The following is an 18947-nucleotide window of genomic DNA, read 5'->3' as shown; positions in this document are numbered from 1 at the left end:
GGTAGAGCAACTGTGAAGGACATAGGACTAGCAACCGCCCCAAAAAGTGCTAATATTTTCTGTTTAATCAGCCTAACTGCACAATTTAGGACAGGACTAGAAACCCTCATCACTGGCTCCTACACCCCTTGCATCTTCCTAATAACTACATAAAACTCCAGCCACATTCTGTCTATCTCAAATTCTCACATACAAGACTATCTCATCTCCCTCCTTGTTCTTGTCTTTATTTCAAAGAGGGAATTAACTGATAAATATCCTCTCGCATGCATTGGTTTAACTCAAACATTAAACTGTGATGCTAAAACAGGAGCTAAAGCCTCCTTAACAACTGAGGGGCTTTTAAACAATAAAAACAATCAACTTTTGCATCCAGAACTAAATTTCAGCCCAGTCACTTTTAAAAGATAGACACTAGGAACCGTGAATATTGATGCAACAAAAAGTATCCTGAGCACATGATACTGCAGGAAGATCTCTAAGGCTCAGCCAGTCTTCTGAATATTGCTGCTTATACATGTGGAAATTAAGGACTACATTTAAGAAAAAAGAAAAGAAGGGAGAAAAAAAAAAGGGTTTTTTTTCTTTTTCAACCTCCATCCAATTTAGAAGGGTGAAAGTCAGAACATCCCAACACTACTGAGGACCAGCACAAGCTGCCCAGCACCCAGGTTTCACACATAACAAATCCCTACTGCTCCAGAGAGACAGTGGCTGGAGGGTTGTGGAATGAACAGAACCCTAGAAACATGACCAAAAAAGAATCAGAAGGTAAAATGAAAGCACTCCTTCCTAGCTGCTGGTATGTTGGAAAATAAACTATAAAAAAAAAACAAACAAAAGGGGGAAAAAGAAACCAAACCACACCATCAAAAGAGGGGAAAAAAAACCCACGCCACCAAAAGGAGTCTTTGTTCTTCCTCAGAGCCATTTGAGGATCTCATATTGAAACATATAGAGAGGCTCATTTTCCAATCCGGGGGGGGGGGGAAGAAAAAAAAAATCCACTCCTATCCTGTCACACAGCCTGTTCTATAAAAATGTATAAAATTCCTACTTTGTTTGAAGATGTGTTTCATAAATGCACTCTTTTGATAGTCAAACTTCCTCCATACTGTGAAGCTCCTAAATTCTCCTAATTCTGAATTTAAGCCCTACTTCCAACTAATAAGCCACTTCATCTTTCAGCTCTTTTGGCCACTATCCTGCTAAGAAACAAGGGCAATTTAAGCAGTTACTTCTGTGCACAACTAAGTGACTTTAGTGGGCAATCAACATAAGTTTAAAAAAAAAATTATCTTCTACAGTACATTGATATTGAGTAATTCTGGAAATCACTATGGACTGATTTTAAAAAAAAAACAAACCCGAGACAATAATGTCATTACCAATCTTAATAAACACATTTTGAGAGATAACAAGATCCAGAAAGGTGAAAAGCCAACTCTTCCATCTCATAAACATGTGATGTATTCACATTGGCAAGATACGGTGTCCTAATTACTACTCACCTGCTACGTGACCTTTGCTGAACCAGGTTGCTCCTCCCTCCCCATCCTGCTTGTCTCGTCTCGTCAAGCTTACAATTTGCAGCTGATGACCTGCATGAAAATTCAGACTTAGACACTGAAAAACTCCCCACTCCAAGGCTTTGCTTGGGGCAGGCACAACTAGGCTGCCTCGTTAGTCTTGCTGTACCCAAAGTGGCTCTGCCTCTACCTTCTTTTAGCAGAATATCCTAGGACACGTGTAGTTAAACATACAGCCTCACAAGACAAAAAACAATCAACAGGTGTGTGCACTCCTCCAAATGGCCCACAACTTCAAAGGGATTTAAGTGATAAGCTCATAGGGTCAGGGATTGTTCAAGGCAGTTCCCAGCACATCCTATTAGGGCTTTGGGAACAAAAAGTGACAGGCACAGTTACTGGGATAGTAAGTAGGCATTAAAAAAAAAACCAAACCAAAAAAAACCCCACAAACAACCCAAGGAACTTCATTTGTTTCCTTGGTTCTAGAAAAACAGCCACCAAAAATCCATAAACAAGCTGCTCACAAGTTGTTCATTTAACCACTCAGCTTTCAACTGTCCCGCCTCAAAGAATTCAGACCTTATAACTCACAGGAGGCACACACGTAACCAAAAGCCACACATGAAGGACTTTACCCGCGTTGAAGGCAAGGCTGAGGAGAAGCCGGGCCCTGCCGCACGCGCTCCGCCACCCCTCACAGGAGGCAGAGCCCTCCCAATGGCCGCCCGCCCAGAAGGCTCCTCCTCTGCCCTGCCAAGCTCCCTCCGCTGGCCCCACACCACACGCCTACAGCCCACGGGAAACCAGAAAAAACACCACCCTGACAGCCCAGAGCTTCCATCGGCACCAAAACCGGCGCTGTTCGAGGGCCTGGGGCGGCCTCTCCTCAGCGCGCCCTCGCGCGCCCCAAATGGCTGCCCTGCCACAGCCAGCAGACGAAGGGACACCCCGCGCTGCCCGCCTGCTCCCGCCGCCACCCTGGGCGGCCATAGCCCGTGGGTACCGCTCAGTCCGGCCTCAAGGTAGGTACTGACCGCGAGTAAAGGCAGAGCCATCCCCGCCGCGTCCCACAACACAGCTCAGCTGTAGGTGTGAGAATCTGCCCCTTTAGAAGATGGCGACCGTCAGAAAGCGCACGAGGACGCTTTTCCCTTAACAAAAATGGCGGCTAAGGGAGGCGGAGAAACTCGCCGCGCGCCGGCTTTCCGCTGCCTCCCCCAATCAGCGGCCGCCAACTCTCCCGTGGAGGCCGCAGAGCGACCAATGGGAGGAGGCAGCGTGGAAGTCGGGCGGGGAGCGGACCAATGGGGCGGCAGCGGTGGGGGGAGCCGGCGCGGGGGCGACGGTGCCGGTGCGACGGGTGCAGTGCGCGCGGGCTGCCGAGCGAGGCGGGATGCGGGCGGCCCACGGGCTCTGGGCGGCGCTGGCCCTGCTCCTGCTGCCGGCCGGCAGCCGGGCCCTGCGCGACGGGGAGTGCGAGGGTGAGTGGGGCCGGGCCGGGCCGGAGGGGGGGCGGGCCCGGCTGGCGGCTCCCGGGCCCGGCGAGGTGAGGCTGCTCCTTGCTGTCGCAGCCCGGCCCGCCCGCTGGTGTGAGGGGCCGGGACGCGGAGCGGTCCCGTGGCGGGCCTTGGGGCTGGGCTCCGGTCGCCCCCTCGGCCCCGCTGAGGGAGGGCAGTGACAGCCCTACGCCGCTGGGGCCGGGCCGGCGGGAGCTGTTCCTTCCGGGGCCGGGAAAGTCTCCGGAGTCCGCCCAAAGTGCCGGCGGGCCGGGAGCACTGCTCGGAGGTGGCCGGGTCCTGGCGCCGGCCCGCCGGGGCGGTACGCGGGCGGCGGCTGAGCGGCTCGGGGTGCTGGCGGCCCCCGGGGGAGCAGCGCCGGCCCCGGGAGGCGCGGGGCGGAGCTGCCGGCCGTGCCCCTCTCTCCCGGTCCGGGGCCCGTCCGTCCCGCGGGAGGGGGCCGGGACCTCCCTTCCGGAGGTGCTGTAGCCGTGTCGAGAAGTTGCCGGTCTCTTCTCAACCGGCTTAGCGGTAGCGCAGAGCTCCTACGGGAAAGGAAAGAGGCGACCCCGGGAGACTGGATCGTCTTCTCTTGAGGGGGGAGATCAGCTCCTCGGCTTTCCCAGCTCGGCATGTGCCAGCCGGGGCGTGGGGAAGCGCTCTCCCCCCGCTCCTTTCCGAGCCGGGTGACGGCGGCTGGAGCACCGAAGCGGGGAGCTGCTGCGAGGCAGCGAACAGGAGGAAGCGAGTGCAGTTACTCACCTGGATTCCTCCCCTTACTCATCACAGTGTTACGTTCCCCTCGGCTTTGCCCACTGACTGCTTGAGTACTGGGTGTCCTCTCTTTAAGGCGTAAAGTCAGAAGCAGTGTTCAGCTGATCTAAATCAAACTGGGCGCTTTACTCAAATACCAGAGCCTTTGGGATGGAAGCTGTTGAGCTGCACAGCAAATTAAACTGCTCTTGCATGGTGGAACAGAACAGATTTCCCAGGTGAAACAAGAAAACCTTGAGGTGGGGCTATAGTAACTGGTTGGGAGTTTGTGGAACTAATGCTCACCCCTTCCTCCTTTTTGTAGGGAGAGAAACAGTAAGACAGAAGGAGGGGGAGGGAACTTAGTAAATCAAAACTTTCGGCTGCTGTCCTACCACTAGGTTGGAAATTTGTTTCAACTGTACTGCAGTCATCGGTACCACTGCCTGCAGCATCTTTATTCTTTCCAAAGGTTTTCACTTCCAAACAGCGCACAGCGGACATCAGTGTGTGTCTGTGACTGGGGACAAACTGATGTGAGGTAAATGATGGTGTTGTATGCGTACAAAAAAAATGTTTTCCTAAATGGCCCAGCTTATAATTATGCCTAGTTTTAATATAACGAGAGTAAGTTTCTACTTGGCTTTGTGATGGTCATACTCGGTTTCCTGTATTTGCCCGTCTCCTGTGCCATGGCTCATGTTCAGAGTCAAATGCAAGTTGCTAGTGACAGTAATATTTGCCAATCCCTTCCTGTTGACTTAAACAAATCACATAAAAGACATAACTTGTGCCTTTCCTGTAGAGGCAGGCCAGTGCCTAGCACTTGTCTCACACCTCAAAGTCATGAGAATCCACAGGTCCTGCTGCAGGAACTGGTGGGGCCACAGAGCTCCTGGTCCAGGCGACGCTGATGTTCACAGGCGAGTTGTGTGAGCAGCAGAATGAGTGAAATGTGACACTCGGCAAACTCGTAGTGTCTCTCTCGGTGGCCCTGTCGCACAGTGTGCTGCGGTAGCCGTAGCTGTCCACCCTCATCCCCAGCGACGTGCGTGTGCTGTGCTTAGTCCAGAGTGTATGTGGAGTGACTACTGCCACAGGGAAAGCATAATGACCGAGTTGTACATGCCCTCCCCACAGGCACGAGCTTGGATCTGTCCTCTCAACTGCTGGTGCACTTGTGGGAGTTTAAGTACCTTTAAGACTCTTCCCTCTTTCAATCTGAAACCGATTCAGAAGCTTGTGGGAACGAAGAGAGGAGAAATACGCCAAGTGGACATAGTGTGTGATCACATAATTTCTTTTTCTCTTGGAAATAACTTACCTATGAACTGAACCAACTTGATAATCAGTGATACTGTATTACTAAAAACAGCACACGTGGAATCTGTAATGGGATTATGTAGAGAGAGCTGTTTTTCAATCAGAACTCTTTCTGAAGCCTGTGGTCTGACAAGTTGCTTCCTAAAGCAGCAAGAATAAGACAGAAAATTGAGTTTACATTTTTGCACGGGCACTGTTTTGTCTTGTATCCCTCAGCTGAATCCTGCTGCTCACTCAGGACAGTGTACAGAAGCCACTGGATGCTTCCATGGATCTGGTTTCTCAGATCATCAAAAAACCACCAAAAATACCAGGGCATATTGTTGATTCCCATGTGCTCTGAAAGACTTAATGAAATACGTGTGAAGTCACTGACTGCTAATGCAGCTTCTAGAAGTTCTGTTCTCCAAATCCTTTATTCTGTTTCCCTACAATTGCCCGCTAAGAGCTGCCATGAAGTTACTGCAGTGGCAGATAACTCCATCCGTCTTCCCTTCCAGTGTGTGTTACGTTCCTGGGAAGGTTCTACCAGAGTCTAAAGGACAACAATGTTGAGTTCACACCTGCCAGTATTGAAAAGGAGCTCTTGAAATCCTGCAAAGAAGCAAAAGGCAAAGAGAACCGCCTGGTAAGTAGTAGTAGTCAATGACACTTGCCTCTTGAGGGAGTAGGTTGTAGAATACTTGGCAAACGAGGGGAAAGTAGTGCTTCTGAGTTGGTATGATACGGCTTCCTGGGGGGCTGCTTCTGAGCTCCGTGGCCAGAATTGGTCCTGTATTCTTTTTATAAGAGAGGACTTGAACCTCTTCACCTTAAAAAAAAAAGGGGGGGGGGGGCAGTCTGTCAACAGACATCTTACTAGCTGACCTTGTTTGTCCCTGTTACTGAGGCGCTGGGGATTACAAAGCTTTTATTTGCTGTAGGACTTCCTTGTCCCATAAACTGTATTTGGGGTGCTATATAAGCTGTTAAAATATTTATGCTCTTTGGCTGTTTAGCTGAAAACTAAATAAAGGAAAACCAAATTGCCCTAACTAAAAACAGAGGGCAATCTGCAAATGAAGAGCTCCATGGAAAAAGCCCTGAACTCTCCCAAGAAGAAAACTGCAGGGAGACACCATGAGAAATGTAGAGGGGGAATGCTTCAGAAAGTCTTTCTCCTTGAATTAAGATGACTTTATTCTTAATCCAATTCATTTAAAAAGTTGAGAAACATCACAATCAGCCTCAACAGCTTTAAAAGCAGTGTGATGGGAAATGTCTACTCAGTACCCTGGGCTCAGGGCTAGGCTTCCTTTTGCCTGTCTGTTAGCAGTCACTTGGAAAGGTTCTGTAACAGTAAACTTCTAGCTGCAAAACCAAGCAGGGAGAGAAGATGGACAGAAAACTCCCCTTTTAGAAGTGTTTTTCCATGCATCCCCACCTCATTCTTTTCTTCCCTCTAGTGCTATTACATTGGGGCCACAAGTGATGCAGCCACCAAAATCATTAACGAGGTATCAAAGCCCATGAGTCATCACATCCCTGTGGAAAAGATCTGTGAGAAACTAAAGAAGAAAGACAGTCAGATCTGTGAACTAAAATATGGTGAGTTGCCAGCGTAAGAGGAGCTGCCCATGCTTTTCTGGGGTATGGATCATTTGGGGTAAAACAGCATACTAAAACTACTCGGTCCTAAATTCTGTATCAAGATTGCTAGCCTAATTAGGTTGCACAACCTGGGTTGCTCTCCATGAACATCGGACAGAGTTTTATGGAGATGCTCAGGTGAGATTGTCGGCTACTAACCCTTTCAGTGGCAGAGCCACTGATTTGCCTTGAAATAAGTAACTCCCAGGCATATCAGCACCACTGTGGGCAAATCACTATTTGGAATATAATATTTAGGAGAGCGTGCAGTAAAGCTCATCCTGGGGAAGCAGGCAGGTGTGCCCTATGGCCTGGGATAACATCTCTTGTACACAGGGCTCGAACCCTCAGCTAAGCTCCGCATTCCTAGCTGCTTTACGTTTGCCAGCAGCAGCAGGTTGATAAACACTTCTTTCGCACCTCCTCTGGTGTCTGCTCAGAGCATTCAGCACTCCATTTCTTAGCGCCTTCCTTGAACTGTCTCGTTCCTAGATGACATACTCTTCTTGAAAAGACTAATCTGAAGAACAGTCTTGGAAATATTTACCTCCTTCCGACTCCTTTCCTGTATCTCTGCCCTTACGTTCCCTGGAGACACCCCTTGGATTGTGGGTCTTTATACTTCTCATTTCTCATACTGATGTCCTGTTGCTTCCTAAAAAGCTTTTTGTTGTTGCCATTCACTTAACTTTCCTCTGAAATCACTATGCTACCTTTTATTTATCCAGTGGAAGACAGAATTAAAGTATTGCTGCTCACATAATAAAGGGGGTTTCAGGGCTATTGTGGAACCCCTACATCTAAGCTGAAACCAAAGTTTCTGGCTTCTAGTAATGACTTTAAGCGTAAAAACCCTTAGGCTTCTGAGAGCAAAAATCCTTTATCTGCTGTCAGAAGCCTGACTTAGACGTTCCTCACGGCCCTGGAGCCCGGCACCTCTCTCCCTCTTGCACTTCGGCTTCCTTGCCTCCCGTACCGCTCTCCGCAGCCGTCAGGCCTCTCGCCGCCGGGCTTCGCTAGTCACCCCACCGTCTCTGCACACAAACGCACCGGCCTCCCCCGGAGGAGGGATGGGGGGGAGGGCAGTCCGACACCCCCCCGCCCCTGTTCCTCCCCGCTGAGCTCGGCTCTGCTCTCCCCGCAGACAAACAGATCGACCTGAGCACCGCCGACCTGCGCAAGCTGCGCGTCAAGGAGCTGCGGCGGATCCTCGACGACTGGGGCGAGGCGTGCAAGGGCTGCGCCGAGAAATCCGACTTCATCCGCAGGATCCATGAACTGATGCCCAAGTACGCGCCGCGGGCCGCCGGCGCCCGCGCAGACCTCTGAGGGGCGGCCGGGCCGGGACGGGACGGGCCGGGACGGGCCTGGCGCTGAGGCGGGCCCGGCGCTGAGGCGGCCGAGGCGCGCGCCCCCGGCGGCGGTAGCTGAGGCGGCGCGCGCTGTACGGGACGTTCATTAAAGTACAACGGTGTCTACCGGGCGGACACGTGCCGTGTGACGTGATTGCGGGGACACCCACACCCCCACACACCCACACATCCCTTCCCCCTCCCCTCACGCCCCTCCGGCGGCGGCGGCACCGCGCGCGCCCGGGGCGCCGTTCCCACTCGAGAGCGTGCGAGCGCGCGCGCGCACACACACCCTCCCCTCAGTAGGGGGAGGGGTTCTGCCGGGCGCGCGCGACCGCCCCCCCGTGATTGGTCGCCCGCCGTGACGTGCACCGGCCGTCCCGGCGGCGGGAGGCGCTCTTGCGTCACGTCGCTGTGCGGCGCCATCGCGCCCATGACGCCGCCATGCGGCGGGACGCGGGGCGATGACGTAGAGCCCGCGCGGCGCGGCGGCCGGAGCCGCCTTCGTTCCCTTTTGTCCAAGATGGCGGCGGCCGCCGGAGGCGTCTCCTGAGCCGCGGGCCCCGGCGCCATGAAGCGGGGCAGCGAACGGGACTCCAGCCCGCCGGGGGCTGGGGGAGGCCGCGCCGCCGCCGCCAAGCGGCCCCGCGAACGCGAACGCGAGAGCAGCAGCCGGCGCGGCCCGCACCGGAGCTCGGGCGCCTCCCGCAGCAGCCGGGACAAGTCCACGCCCGGCGGCGGCAGCGGCGGAGGCGGCGGCACCACCACCGGCAGCAGCGGCAGCGGCGGAGGCGGCTCCAGCTCCCGCAGCCACCGCGGCGATGAGCGCGCCGGCGGCGGCGGCGGCGGCGGCGACTCGAACCACCGCCCGGCGGGGAGCGGCTCGGCCTCGGGCGCCCGCGGCGGCAGCCAGGCCGCCCCCTCGTCCTCCTCCTCCTCCTCCTCCTCGTCCCGGGCGCTCGGCGTGCCCAAGGCCAAGGCCTTGCCGGGCGCCGTGGTGGCCCCCCTCGCTCCTGCTGGCCGGGCCGCCGCCGGGCGCCGCGCCCTCGCTGCTGCTGGCGCCGCTGGGGGGCTCGGCGGGCCTGGCCGGGGAGCCGCCCGGCTCCTGTGAGTACAAGACGCTGCTGGTGAGCGGGCTGAGCGCGGCCCTGCCCGACCAGCTGCTGGAGGACGGCCTGTTCCGCCTCTTCCAGCGCTTCGCGGGGGGGGGCGCCGGGGACATCAGTGTCAAACTCTCCCACACGCCCGAGCTCGGCCGCGTCGCCTACGTCAACTTCCGACACCCCGGGGACGCCCGCGACGCCCGCCGGCACGCCCGGGCTCGGCAGCTGCTCCTCTACGATCGGCCCCTCAAGGTGGAGCCGGTGTATCTGCGCGGGGGCCGGAGGAGCCGCACGCCGCCCCCCGCGCCCTCTCCGGAGCCCCTGGGGTACCTGCCGCCCATCCACGGCACCTACCAGTACAAGCAGAGATCGCTCTCGCCTGTCACCAGCCCCTTGCTGCGGGAGCCGCGGCCCAGGCACGCGCACGCTGCGGCCGCCGCCTTCGCATTGGAAGCGGCCGCCATCGGGCTCTCCCGGGAGCGGGAGAGGGCCCTGGATTACTACGGGCTGTACGACGAGCGCGGCCGCCCTTACAGTTACCCCATCGTGGCTGAGGAAGACCTGATGCCAGAGGACGACCAGAGAGCGACCCGCAACCTCTTCATCGGCAACCTGGACCACAACGTCTCGGAAGTAGAGCTGAGGCGTGCCTTTGAGAAGTACGGCATCATCGAAGAAGTGGTGATCAAGCGTCCCGCCCGGGGCCAAGGCGGGGCTTACGCTTTCCTCAAGTTCCAAAATTTGGACATGGCGCATCGGGCCAAGGTCGCCATGTCGGGCCGCGTTGTTGGCAGGAACCCTATCAAAATTGGCTACGGGAAAGCCAACCCTACTACCAGGCTGTGGGTGGGTGGTCTTGGTCCAAGTACCTCCTTGGCTGCCCTGGCCAGGGAGTTCGACCGCTTCGGCAGCATCAGGACTATTGACTACGTGAAGGGAGACAGCTTCGCTTACATCCAGTACGAAAGCTTGGACGCTGCCCAGGCCGCCTGTGCGCAGATGAGGGGCTTTCCTTTGGGCGGACCGGAGAGGAGACTCCGAGTGGATTTTGCCAAAGCAGAAGAGACGAGATACCCGCAGCAGTACCAGCCCGCACCGCTCCCCATGCACTATGAACTGCTGGCTGATGGGTACAGCAGACACAGAAGCCTAGAGCAAGACTTGAGGGTGCGAGATAGGACTCCTCCCCATCTCCTGTACTCGGACAGAGACAGGAGCTTTGCAGAGGCAGACTGGGCCAGCCCTGCCAAAAACGCTGAACGCAGAAACAACTTGGAAAGCTACAGCCGATCGGTGCGTAGCCGGAGCGGAGAGCGCTGGGGCAGTGACAGCGATCGCACCGTGCCCAAACCGTGGGAAGAGAGGCGGAAACGTCGGAGTCTTTCCAGTGACCGCGGGAGGACTACTCACTCGCCTTACGAGGACAGAAGCAGGACAAAGGCCAGTGGGCCAGCTTTAGACCGCAGCCCAGACAGGGCTCGCAAGGAGAATCACACTACAGAATCCGGGGCCGAGAAAGAGCAGAGTAACTCCCTTCAGAACAATCGTCATGCGACTGAGGAGAAACCCCATCGTGAGGCATCCGATGCTCCCCAGCCTAAAAAAAGGGACAGCGAACGCAATCATCGAACTGGTGAATCGGAATCAAAAACTCACGAGGAGCCAAAATCTGAGACCAAAAAGCTAAAGAATTTATCAGAGTACGCTCAGACACTGCAGCTTGCTTGGAATGGGCTTCTTGTGCTAAAAAATAGCTGCTTCCCCACCTCTATGCACATCCTGGAGGGAGACCTCGGTGTCATCAATGGACTCCTTAAAGACCATTCATCCGGCGGGAAGTTAACGCAGCTCAAAATCGCTCAGAGACTTCGGCTCGACCAGCCCAAGCTGGATGAAGTAACTCGCCGTATCAAACAAGGCAGCCCCAACGGCTATGCTGTGCTCCTGGCGACCCAATCCACCCCGGGAGGGGCAGGGGCTGAGGGGACCTTCCCTGTTGTAGAGCCTGGCTTGCAGCGACGGCTTCTCAGGAATCTGGTCTCCTACTTGAAACAGAAGCAGGCTGCTGGGGTTATCAGCCTGCCCGTGGGAGGGGCGAAGGGCAGAGACAGCACAGGCATGCTTTACGCCTTCCCTCCTTGTGAATTCTCTCAGCAGTACCTCCAGTCAGCACTAAGGACATTGGGAAAGTTAGAAGAAGAACATATGGTGATAGTTATAGTCAAAGACACTGCCTAGCCCACACTGTCTTTTCAAATTCCATGTTTTCTTTGTGTGTCACACAACCCAGTTGTTTTTAAGGCCGATCATTTTGGTGGAGGCTCAAAACACCTCGACCAAAGTGGTAAGATTTTTAGTTCCTAATTAATTTTAATACCATTTAAATAGAGCCCATTTTATTCGTTTTTAATATGTGACACTGTCCGCTGTTGTTCTGTATTTTTATTTTTTAACTGTATGAAAAGTTGTCAGTAAAGCCTTGTTCACTGATGGATTTCTAAACTTGTGCAGTATCCTAGTTTTTATGGCCCAGGAAGGGCTCGTTCCCTGTGCTGTCGAGCTGGAAGGTGATGGTCCCAACCCGTTTCAGTTTCTCAGGCCCCAGCCTCCCGCACCTCCTCCGTCTCTTTATACGTGTTCTGCAAGGTGGGAGGGGGAAGGGGAGTTGTTCTTTGTGCTGTATGAGAGACTGAAAGGTTGGTTCTCTTTATCTTTTTTTTTTTTTTTTTTCCTGTTTGCTTTTTATTTCATAAGTTTGAGTCAGGATGCTTTCCTATTGATTCTCTATTTGAGGGTAGAGGCTTCCCAGGAAGCCAGCTACCAAGGAAGCAAGTCCTGATCAAGAATCAAAGTGGTTTTTTACACACGGAAAAAAAAAAAAATTACAGTTACTACTTGGCAAAAAGTTTGCTACAAAGTAGTCAACTCTGTATTCAATTCTGTGAGGTTTGAGAGCACAGGATACATGTTTTAGTCAGATAGAAGTCCTGGGTAAAACAAAAATGAGGCTTGACATTCCCAGTTTTTATAAAAGAAAAAAACAAGCAGGAGAAAAAAAAAATCATTTAAGGGGGAACCGTCTTGGGCCTATGTTAGATGTAGACAAGCAGATAAAGGGCACAAAGGTTTTGGTGAACTAGAGGTGCCCATTTGCGTAGTTGATCATGTTGCACTATCTGAAATCCTTGATTGAAAGAGAAACTGCAATTTTTTTTTTTTATTCTTTTTTTTGCTAAGGTTGAGACTTGTTTGCAGGCTTACACAGAAGAAAAAAAAAAAAGATAAACATGTCAGCTGTCTGAAAACGTGTTATGTTACTGCAAGTAACCTGTCTATGACTGTAGGAAACTGGAGATCAGAATTTGAAATTTCAGATGGGATGGTTCCGGCACCTTTTCTGTCTGTGGTATGAGACAGCTGTTCAGGAGAGAAGCCAGGACACCTGCACCTCTGATGGCTCAGTAATGTAAAGGTGTGGTAACTAGTTCAAATTCGAGTTAAAATCCACACTGTTTAGTTTGGGGATATTTTTATTTTTTAAAATGATGCCTGTAGATTTTTTAGGAGGCTTACAGAAAATTGTGTGGGATTTAAAACACTAAATGTTAAAAGTTTCTTTAAATTTGCAGGGGTTTTTTTTGTTTGTTTTGGTAGTAAGCAAGTGAACAAAATCCTGGGAGAACCAGCGTCTGTCTTGCACCATTCTCTGTGACCAAGCCGACTCACTTGCTGATATCTGCCAAAGGCTCTTTTAAAACTGTGCTCTCAGGTATGATTGGTATCAAACTCTATATAGCAGGGAGCATAACTCAGTCTAATGATGCTTTTCTTTTTTAACCCTGCAATTTCACAGTAGGTACATCATCAGCTGATGATGTATGAGCAGTTGCTTAATTTAATAATGTATTGATACCAACAAGTATGAGTTGGTTTGTTGGTTTTGTTTTGGTTTTGGTTTTTTTTTTAACATTTAATACTGTGATTATATTAAAAGTAAATCTGATGAGTTAGTGTGATCATGAGGGGGTTAGTATTTCACTTGATGATGCATCTTCTGTACCCCAGAAAACATAATTCTGTCCTAAGGGCCCGAGTACAGCTCCAAGGCCAGGGAGGGTTTTGTCCACGGTGCGGGGGCATGGATGAGCGAGAGGTGAGCTGGCTCGTCTGCTGGGAGCTGCCGGGCTCCGGGAAAGCCGATTTACGCAGGGGCAGCCGAGGAGCAGCTCTGCCGCTCCCAGCAGCCAAGCCGTGTCTGCAGGCTCGCCGCAGTGGTAGCACAGAGGTTCCCTTCCCGACAGCGTGGCTGCACGGCGTAGGGTAGCCGGACTGCCCCTGGTTTTGCACGGTTACAGGGACGCCGACTTTCCACCTTGTGACCGAGTCCCCAATGCTGTTGTAATGTAGACAGTGCCAAATGTCAACAATTGTAACCGTTAAGTGTTATCTGAACCAAGTGCTATTAAATACCCCTTATGGCCAGAGTCATAGAGTGATTAGAGCTTTTTGTCAGAGTATCCTACGCGTTGGAGGTGTCCGTTCAGTCTGAGGCAGAGTGCGTGGTGGTGCAATCACAAATGCCGGGCTGGCTGCTTGCCGGTGGGGAGCTGTAGCTCGTGCTGCTGTGGAGTGGCTTCGTGTGTGTGTGTGTGTGTGTGTGTGTGTGTGGGGACGTGCGTGTCAGGGCATGCGAATGGGAGGAATCGGAAGGAAAAGGATCAGTACATGATAAAACCTGCTACTGCCTGATGGCAAAGCCAGGGAACCACTAGAAATCCTTCATTTCCCACTTTACTTTTGAGACAAGTAAATAATAATAATGTAGGGGTTTTTTAGAAGACAAGCATTGTCATACTTTGGGTTGGATAAGATTTTTAATGATGGGATTTCTGTATCCAGTGAAGTAGCTGACGGTTGTGAGCATGCGTGTGTGAATGGAGGACCAACAAATCTCCCTCCTCCAAACAAATTAACAGGTGTAAATGACAAGTCAAAGAGTTTAAGGGAAAAAAAAACCTGGGAGAGAAGCAGCATCAGCCCTCTAACCTGATGACCTGAGCCTTCCCGGCTCCCCAGGATGCAAACGAACCACTGCCATTGCTCCACAGACTGTGCTGAGGGTGAAGGCCCCTGTCCTGTAGTCCTGCCCCCCATCCCTTCACACATGCAGCCAGGCTTTTTCCAGGAGAGAGAAACAGGCCTGGAAAAGGGTAGATCAGTAGATCCTACCTTGCTTACTACCCTTAGCTAACACTCAGCTTAACCCACTGCTCTGCTCTCCAAGCCATGACCTACACGAGATTTGGGGTTTTTTTCTGAACCACCACGCCGCAGGGATATGCGCGCAGCTTCCCAGGGTGCTGGCACGATGGTTACACGGCCTATACTCCATGGAACTTTGTGGCAGTGTACCAGATGGGCCGAGCAGTTACGCATGGTTTGGTCACAGAGTGACGAGGGCCATGGCAATGTGAAGGTGCTGGACTAGTTTCTGCTCACAACACAGGAGGAAACACAGCATCCTTCCTGCAAAGGCCCCCCTCCATCGCAGCGAGGTAGGTACATGTCTTAGCCAGCTGGCAGGACGTTTAAATGGCCCTTCCACCCCCTAAGCCAAGGTCTGTAATGTCTGCGTAGGAAAAGAAATACCATAGGGCATCACATCAGCAACCTCCTGTCTGCATTCAGGAAGCTTACAGGACTTTTTCCAAAGACCATGCTTTTAAATAGATTAAATCATGATGCCGGGGAAGAGGCAATTTTCCAAACACTGAGATTTCCCCCCATCCCCACAAGTTGTAGAATTACGGCCTGGCAAAACCCAAACCAACCCCTGCCAGTCTCAATTCTGAATCCCATTCTGAAAGCCCATTACAGTCACTCTATTCCCCTGCACTTATGCCCTGCAAGAACAAAGGAGGTACAAGATAGCAGGGGGTGCAGGCAGCCTCCCCCGTGGTGGTGTATTTAACTCGGCAGATTTTGGTGGGTGACCTGCAGGCTGCAGCAGCTGAGCCCTGCCGCCTTAGCCACAGGCTCCCTTTGGCTCTGTTCAGTAAAGTCAGGCCAGGTGTGGGAGGGGAGGGATGGCACGTATACTTACAGTGGTCAAATTTATAAATAGAAGCTCCATCCTGGATGTTTTGGTTCTGCCTCACAAAACTAGTTGGTAAATTTCTCCAAGACAGCCAGGCCCAAAACAGCAACAGATGCCACCGATGATAGCTGTGGTATGCTGCCAGAACAAGATACAGACATCTGGCACAGTATCTCCCTCTGCTATTAGTAGTTGAGTACACGCTTTGTGGTTTTTTTTCTCCTTCTGAGCAGCACACTTTTAAGGTAAAGTCGCAGAAGATGGTTTTGATAAGGCAGAGGCTGGCTTCCGCAGCTGTGGGATGGCATGTCCGATTTTCAATCCCCATTTAATCAGAATACTGCTCCAATTGCTGGTCTTTTAAATGCTGTAGTAATCGCAACTTGTTCATCTTTATCAACTCTGTAGGGTACAATTATCCATTACAGTTGCAGCAGAACCTTTCTTTTTAATTATTAACAAGCAGCCCTGGGTAAGTGCATTAAGTAGATGTGATGCTGGAGAGAAGAAAAAGCTATCCCTTCTCTTGGTTAAAAAGAAAATCCTTCCTCTTCAAGCAATGAAACCTTGAGCCTTAGTTGAAGCAATCACAGTTCTTGGTGGAAACTTGATGTAGTGTCAAGGAGTGAGAAGCCTCCAGCTCCCTGTTCTGCCTCAAACCCTATTCTGAAAGTGGCCAAAACAGAAAGGGTAAAAAGTTGAGTGGATGTTATCTGAACACCTGGGAATAAATCGCATATTTAGTGGCCTTGTCCAAGCAAGCAAGGGACACACTTACCTTCCAGTTCTGACTCACAGAACTGAGCTGTGCAGTTATGTACCATACAGTGAAACCAGACACCCAACTGCCATTTTTTTTCATCCCCTTCTAAGGGCAGGGCCTCTTCTCATGTACAAGCAGGAGCACCTAATTCGCCTTCTGCCAGTATAGCCACAGGGCAGCCTACGGACTGCCAAACCCCACGCACCAGCAAGGTGGCGAGCGGTCCCTGCAGCTCACCATGCTTCAGGTGGCTGAACCACAGAGTGGATGTTCTGCTGCATCTTTAAACAAAAATCCGAGCCCAGCACGAACAGCACCTTCCAGCTCCCACACAGTACAGGGAGGATGCGGTGCTGTGCTGCCCACAACCCCACTGAGAATTCAAGGCTGTCACACAAACCAAGAAGTCAGATTTGAACCCATGGGTGCTGTGAAATGTCACGCAGCTCTGGGAGCCTCAGTGGACTGGAGCAGTGGGTGGAACCTGCACGCTCAGAAATCTCACCCCTTGTTTACTTTGCCCTTCCTTATTGCAGCCAGGCCACTAGCTACACCTAGCTGCTCTCCTGCACAGGGCACCACTTTCGCATGGGTGGCAGAGGAATGCATGGCTACAATTCACAGCCATAAACAGAGACGAGATTTTTATTTAATTTTTTAATAAATACACTTTACATTAAAGAAAAAGGCCTTCAATTTGCAGTTTCCACACAGAGGGCAAGAGGGAGGGGAGGAAAAGAAAAAAAAAAAAAAAGATTAAAATTCTTGAACCACAAAGGGCAGAGGGGAGAAAGAGGGCTCAAACTTCTATCCCAGATCCCCGTGTCTTCAGGAATAGCAGGCTCTGACTAGGCCAAGCCAGGATTTCAGCTTCCCACTATAGCTGGTACCACAGCGAGAATCTCTGCTTTAAACAGCCTGTACGTTCAGTTACCAAACACCACCCCCGGGGCTCTTCCCTGGAGGACAAAAGCATCTGAAACACACTGGCGCACTAGCAGGCGTTAACACCTGTTGCTTTTTTTTTTTAAAAAATAACATCATATTTAAAATAAAAATATTCTCACTCCTCAACAATTTTAGAAACCATGATCCTCTTATTTCATTTAGTAGTTGCATAAAAATGCCTCTTCTTTTAATTTTAAAGAATTTTTCTCCCCTGAACCTACCCCATGGTAACAAGGTACTACAGGAATACAAAGTTCATCCCCTCTTTACTAGAACACCTGCCCTTTTTTTTTTGTTTTTTTTTTCCTGTTTTATATAAAACTATTTCTGAACTTTAGGAAAGAACTTTATACAAAGAAAATATATTGTGAAATATCTTCAGAAGTTTCCTTGAAGAGTCATCTCAGCCTAAAATAAAAAATAAAAAAAAAGGCAGAGAGAAAAAGAGGCCTAATCCCAGGTCTCTTTATTGTAAAGCCTCAGACTTAGCCCCGAGCCTCAAACTGACTCAAACCAACGCAGCGGATGGGCTGGAGTTCCTCAGGTTTTCCCAGGAGAAAAAGGGTCGGGGTGCTCAGAGTCGGTTTCCAATTTGGTCTCCAGTCTTCTGCTGGGAAGGGAGCGTCTCCTCCTGCCAACACCCCGCCTGGCAGTCACTCCTCACTCATTCAGAGACAGGATTATGTCGTCCTCCAAGTCAGAGTTATCTGAGCTGTCAGCTGAAAAGGAGACATGGAGGTTATGTTTGGTTTGTGGAAGAACACAGCTGTCAGGGCTGCTAAGCAAGGCAACACATTCATAGTTACGAGAGATGGCCACCACCTGCTTGAGATCAGCAACTCCCCAGCAATGAGAGGGGCAACTAGCACCGTTAGTGCTTTTCAAATCAATCAAAAGCAGTTAGCAAATCTGCACCAGAGCTTTCTCTCCCTGGTTAAAACAGGGGGTTCAAGAGGAAAGCAGCTTCAGCAAGTGCAGTTTCTATTAGCTGGCAGTTTTCTTCCCTATGAAAAGATGAGAAGGATGCCAGCAGCAAGTTACCTGCATGTGAGCTCCCTGCACAACTTACTGTGCACATCTAAGTGCAGCAGCTCTTCATGCTGGGGGCTGGACAGATGGGGCAGTCATTCCTCACAGCTATTATCTGAAAGCAAGCTTGACAGTTCCACCAACCTGATGGTGGAATATGGCCTCTCTATAATGTGCACAGGGCTAATTCATTACGCAGTAAGTTAGACCCAGACTTTCTCAGTATTTGGTTCTTATTGGCCTGTGACTCCCTCCGCACAGCACAGTGGGAGACCTGCTCACAGAGGGGGAAGCAAGCCGTACGCTCACGATGAGAACCCTCCTCTAGCAACCCGAAGGTTTCTGTAATGAGTTTAGCTAAATGGCACTTGCTAAAGGTGACCTGAAAAATTGTGCTTTTCCTGGTTTTCTTCATTGTGGTACAGAACAAAGACATGAAAGAATTTGCCAGAAGCAGTCACACACACACACGCTTGCTTTTTATCTTAAAATATAAGATCTCTCCTCCCTCAGTTGTGCAAGAGGGAAGTGGTAACAGCTCTGGCAGCAAGAGGTCTCCTGCCTTACCTGAGAGGTGATGGTGGCTCTTTTTCCTATGTGAATTCATTGGATGCTGCAGTTAACTAGGTGTTAAAAACAGTTTAAAAAAAAAAAAAAGACACCAAGACTTCCTCTTAGCCATCTCAGTTATACCGGATCTCTAAAATGCCTGTCAAGGTAAACAAGGCCTTCTGGAAGGTTCACCCCTTCTCAGATGCTTTCCTTAGGAAAAACAAAAAATCACAGGCAAGCAGCAGAGGGGCACAAACCCTTTCCCCCAACCCTCCTCCCTGAAGATCAGCAAGGGATGCTCCAGGCTCACCACCCATTGTACTGAGCCCAAGCTGAGGGGTCGTCAGTGCTCCCAGAACAGCTACAGCCA

General features: G+C 51.3%; 3 protein-coding genes across 6 annotated transcripts in view; 2 read left to right on the top strand and 1 right to left on the bottom strand.

The window, feature by feature from the left end:
• The first annotated feature begins 2829 nt into the window (after positions 1–2829).
• MANF (mesencephalic astrocyte derived neurotrophic factor) lies at positions 2830–8216 on the top strand. The gene is made up of 4 exons (XM_075762864.1): positions 2830–3013; positions 5605–5732; positions 6550–6691; positions 7878–8216. Exons 1-4 carry the CDS (start codon positions 2926–2928, stop codon positions 8060–8062), a joined length of 543 nt encoding a protein of 180 aa, XP_075618979.1. The 5' UTR covers positions 2830–2925; the 3' UTR covers positions 8063–8216.
• A 333-nt stretch (positions 8217–8549) lies between these two features.
• RBM15B (RNA binding motif protein 15B) lies at positions 8550–11690 on the top strand. The gene is given in 2 exon segments (XM_010305532.2): positions 8550–9088; positions 9090–11690. Coding segments are annotated over 2 exon segments (2769 nt in total). The 5' UTR covers positions 8550–8656; the 3' UTR covers positions 11427–11690.
• A 4985-nt stretch (positions 11691–16675) lies between these two features.
• Positions 16676–18947, bottom strand: part of DCAF1 (DDB1 and CUL4 associated factor 1) — a 54840-nt gene continuing 52568 nt past the window's right edge. The window contains exons 24-25 of one of the 4 annotated variants that reach the window (XM_075762862.1): positions 18593–18648; positions 17586–17715 (exon numbers count right to left, since the gene is read on the bottom strand). In XM_075762862.1, coding sequence (XP_075618977.1) covers positions 18629–18648 — 20 coding nt within the window. In that variant the 3' untranslated portion in view covers positions 17586–17715; positions 18593–18628. Of the gene's footprint in view, positions 17716–18592; positions 18649–18947 lie in introns of all 4 variants that reach the window. The other 3 variants (XM_075762859.1, XM_075762860.1, XM_075762861.1) reach the window with 3 other exon arrangements.

Source organism: Balearica regulorum, chromosome 10 (genome assembly GCF_011004875.1).
Source record: "Balearica regulorum gibbericeps isolate bBalReg1 chromosome 10, bBalReg1.pri, whole genome shotgun sequence".
Taxonomy (NCBI): Eukaryota; Metazoa; Chordata; class Aves; order Gruiformes; family Gruidae; genus Balearica; species Balearica regulorum.
Note: the sequence above shows the minus strand (reverse complement) of the source record. Positions and strands in the feature narration are given on the sequence as shown.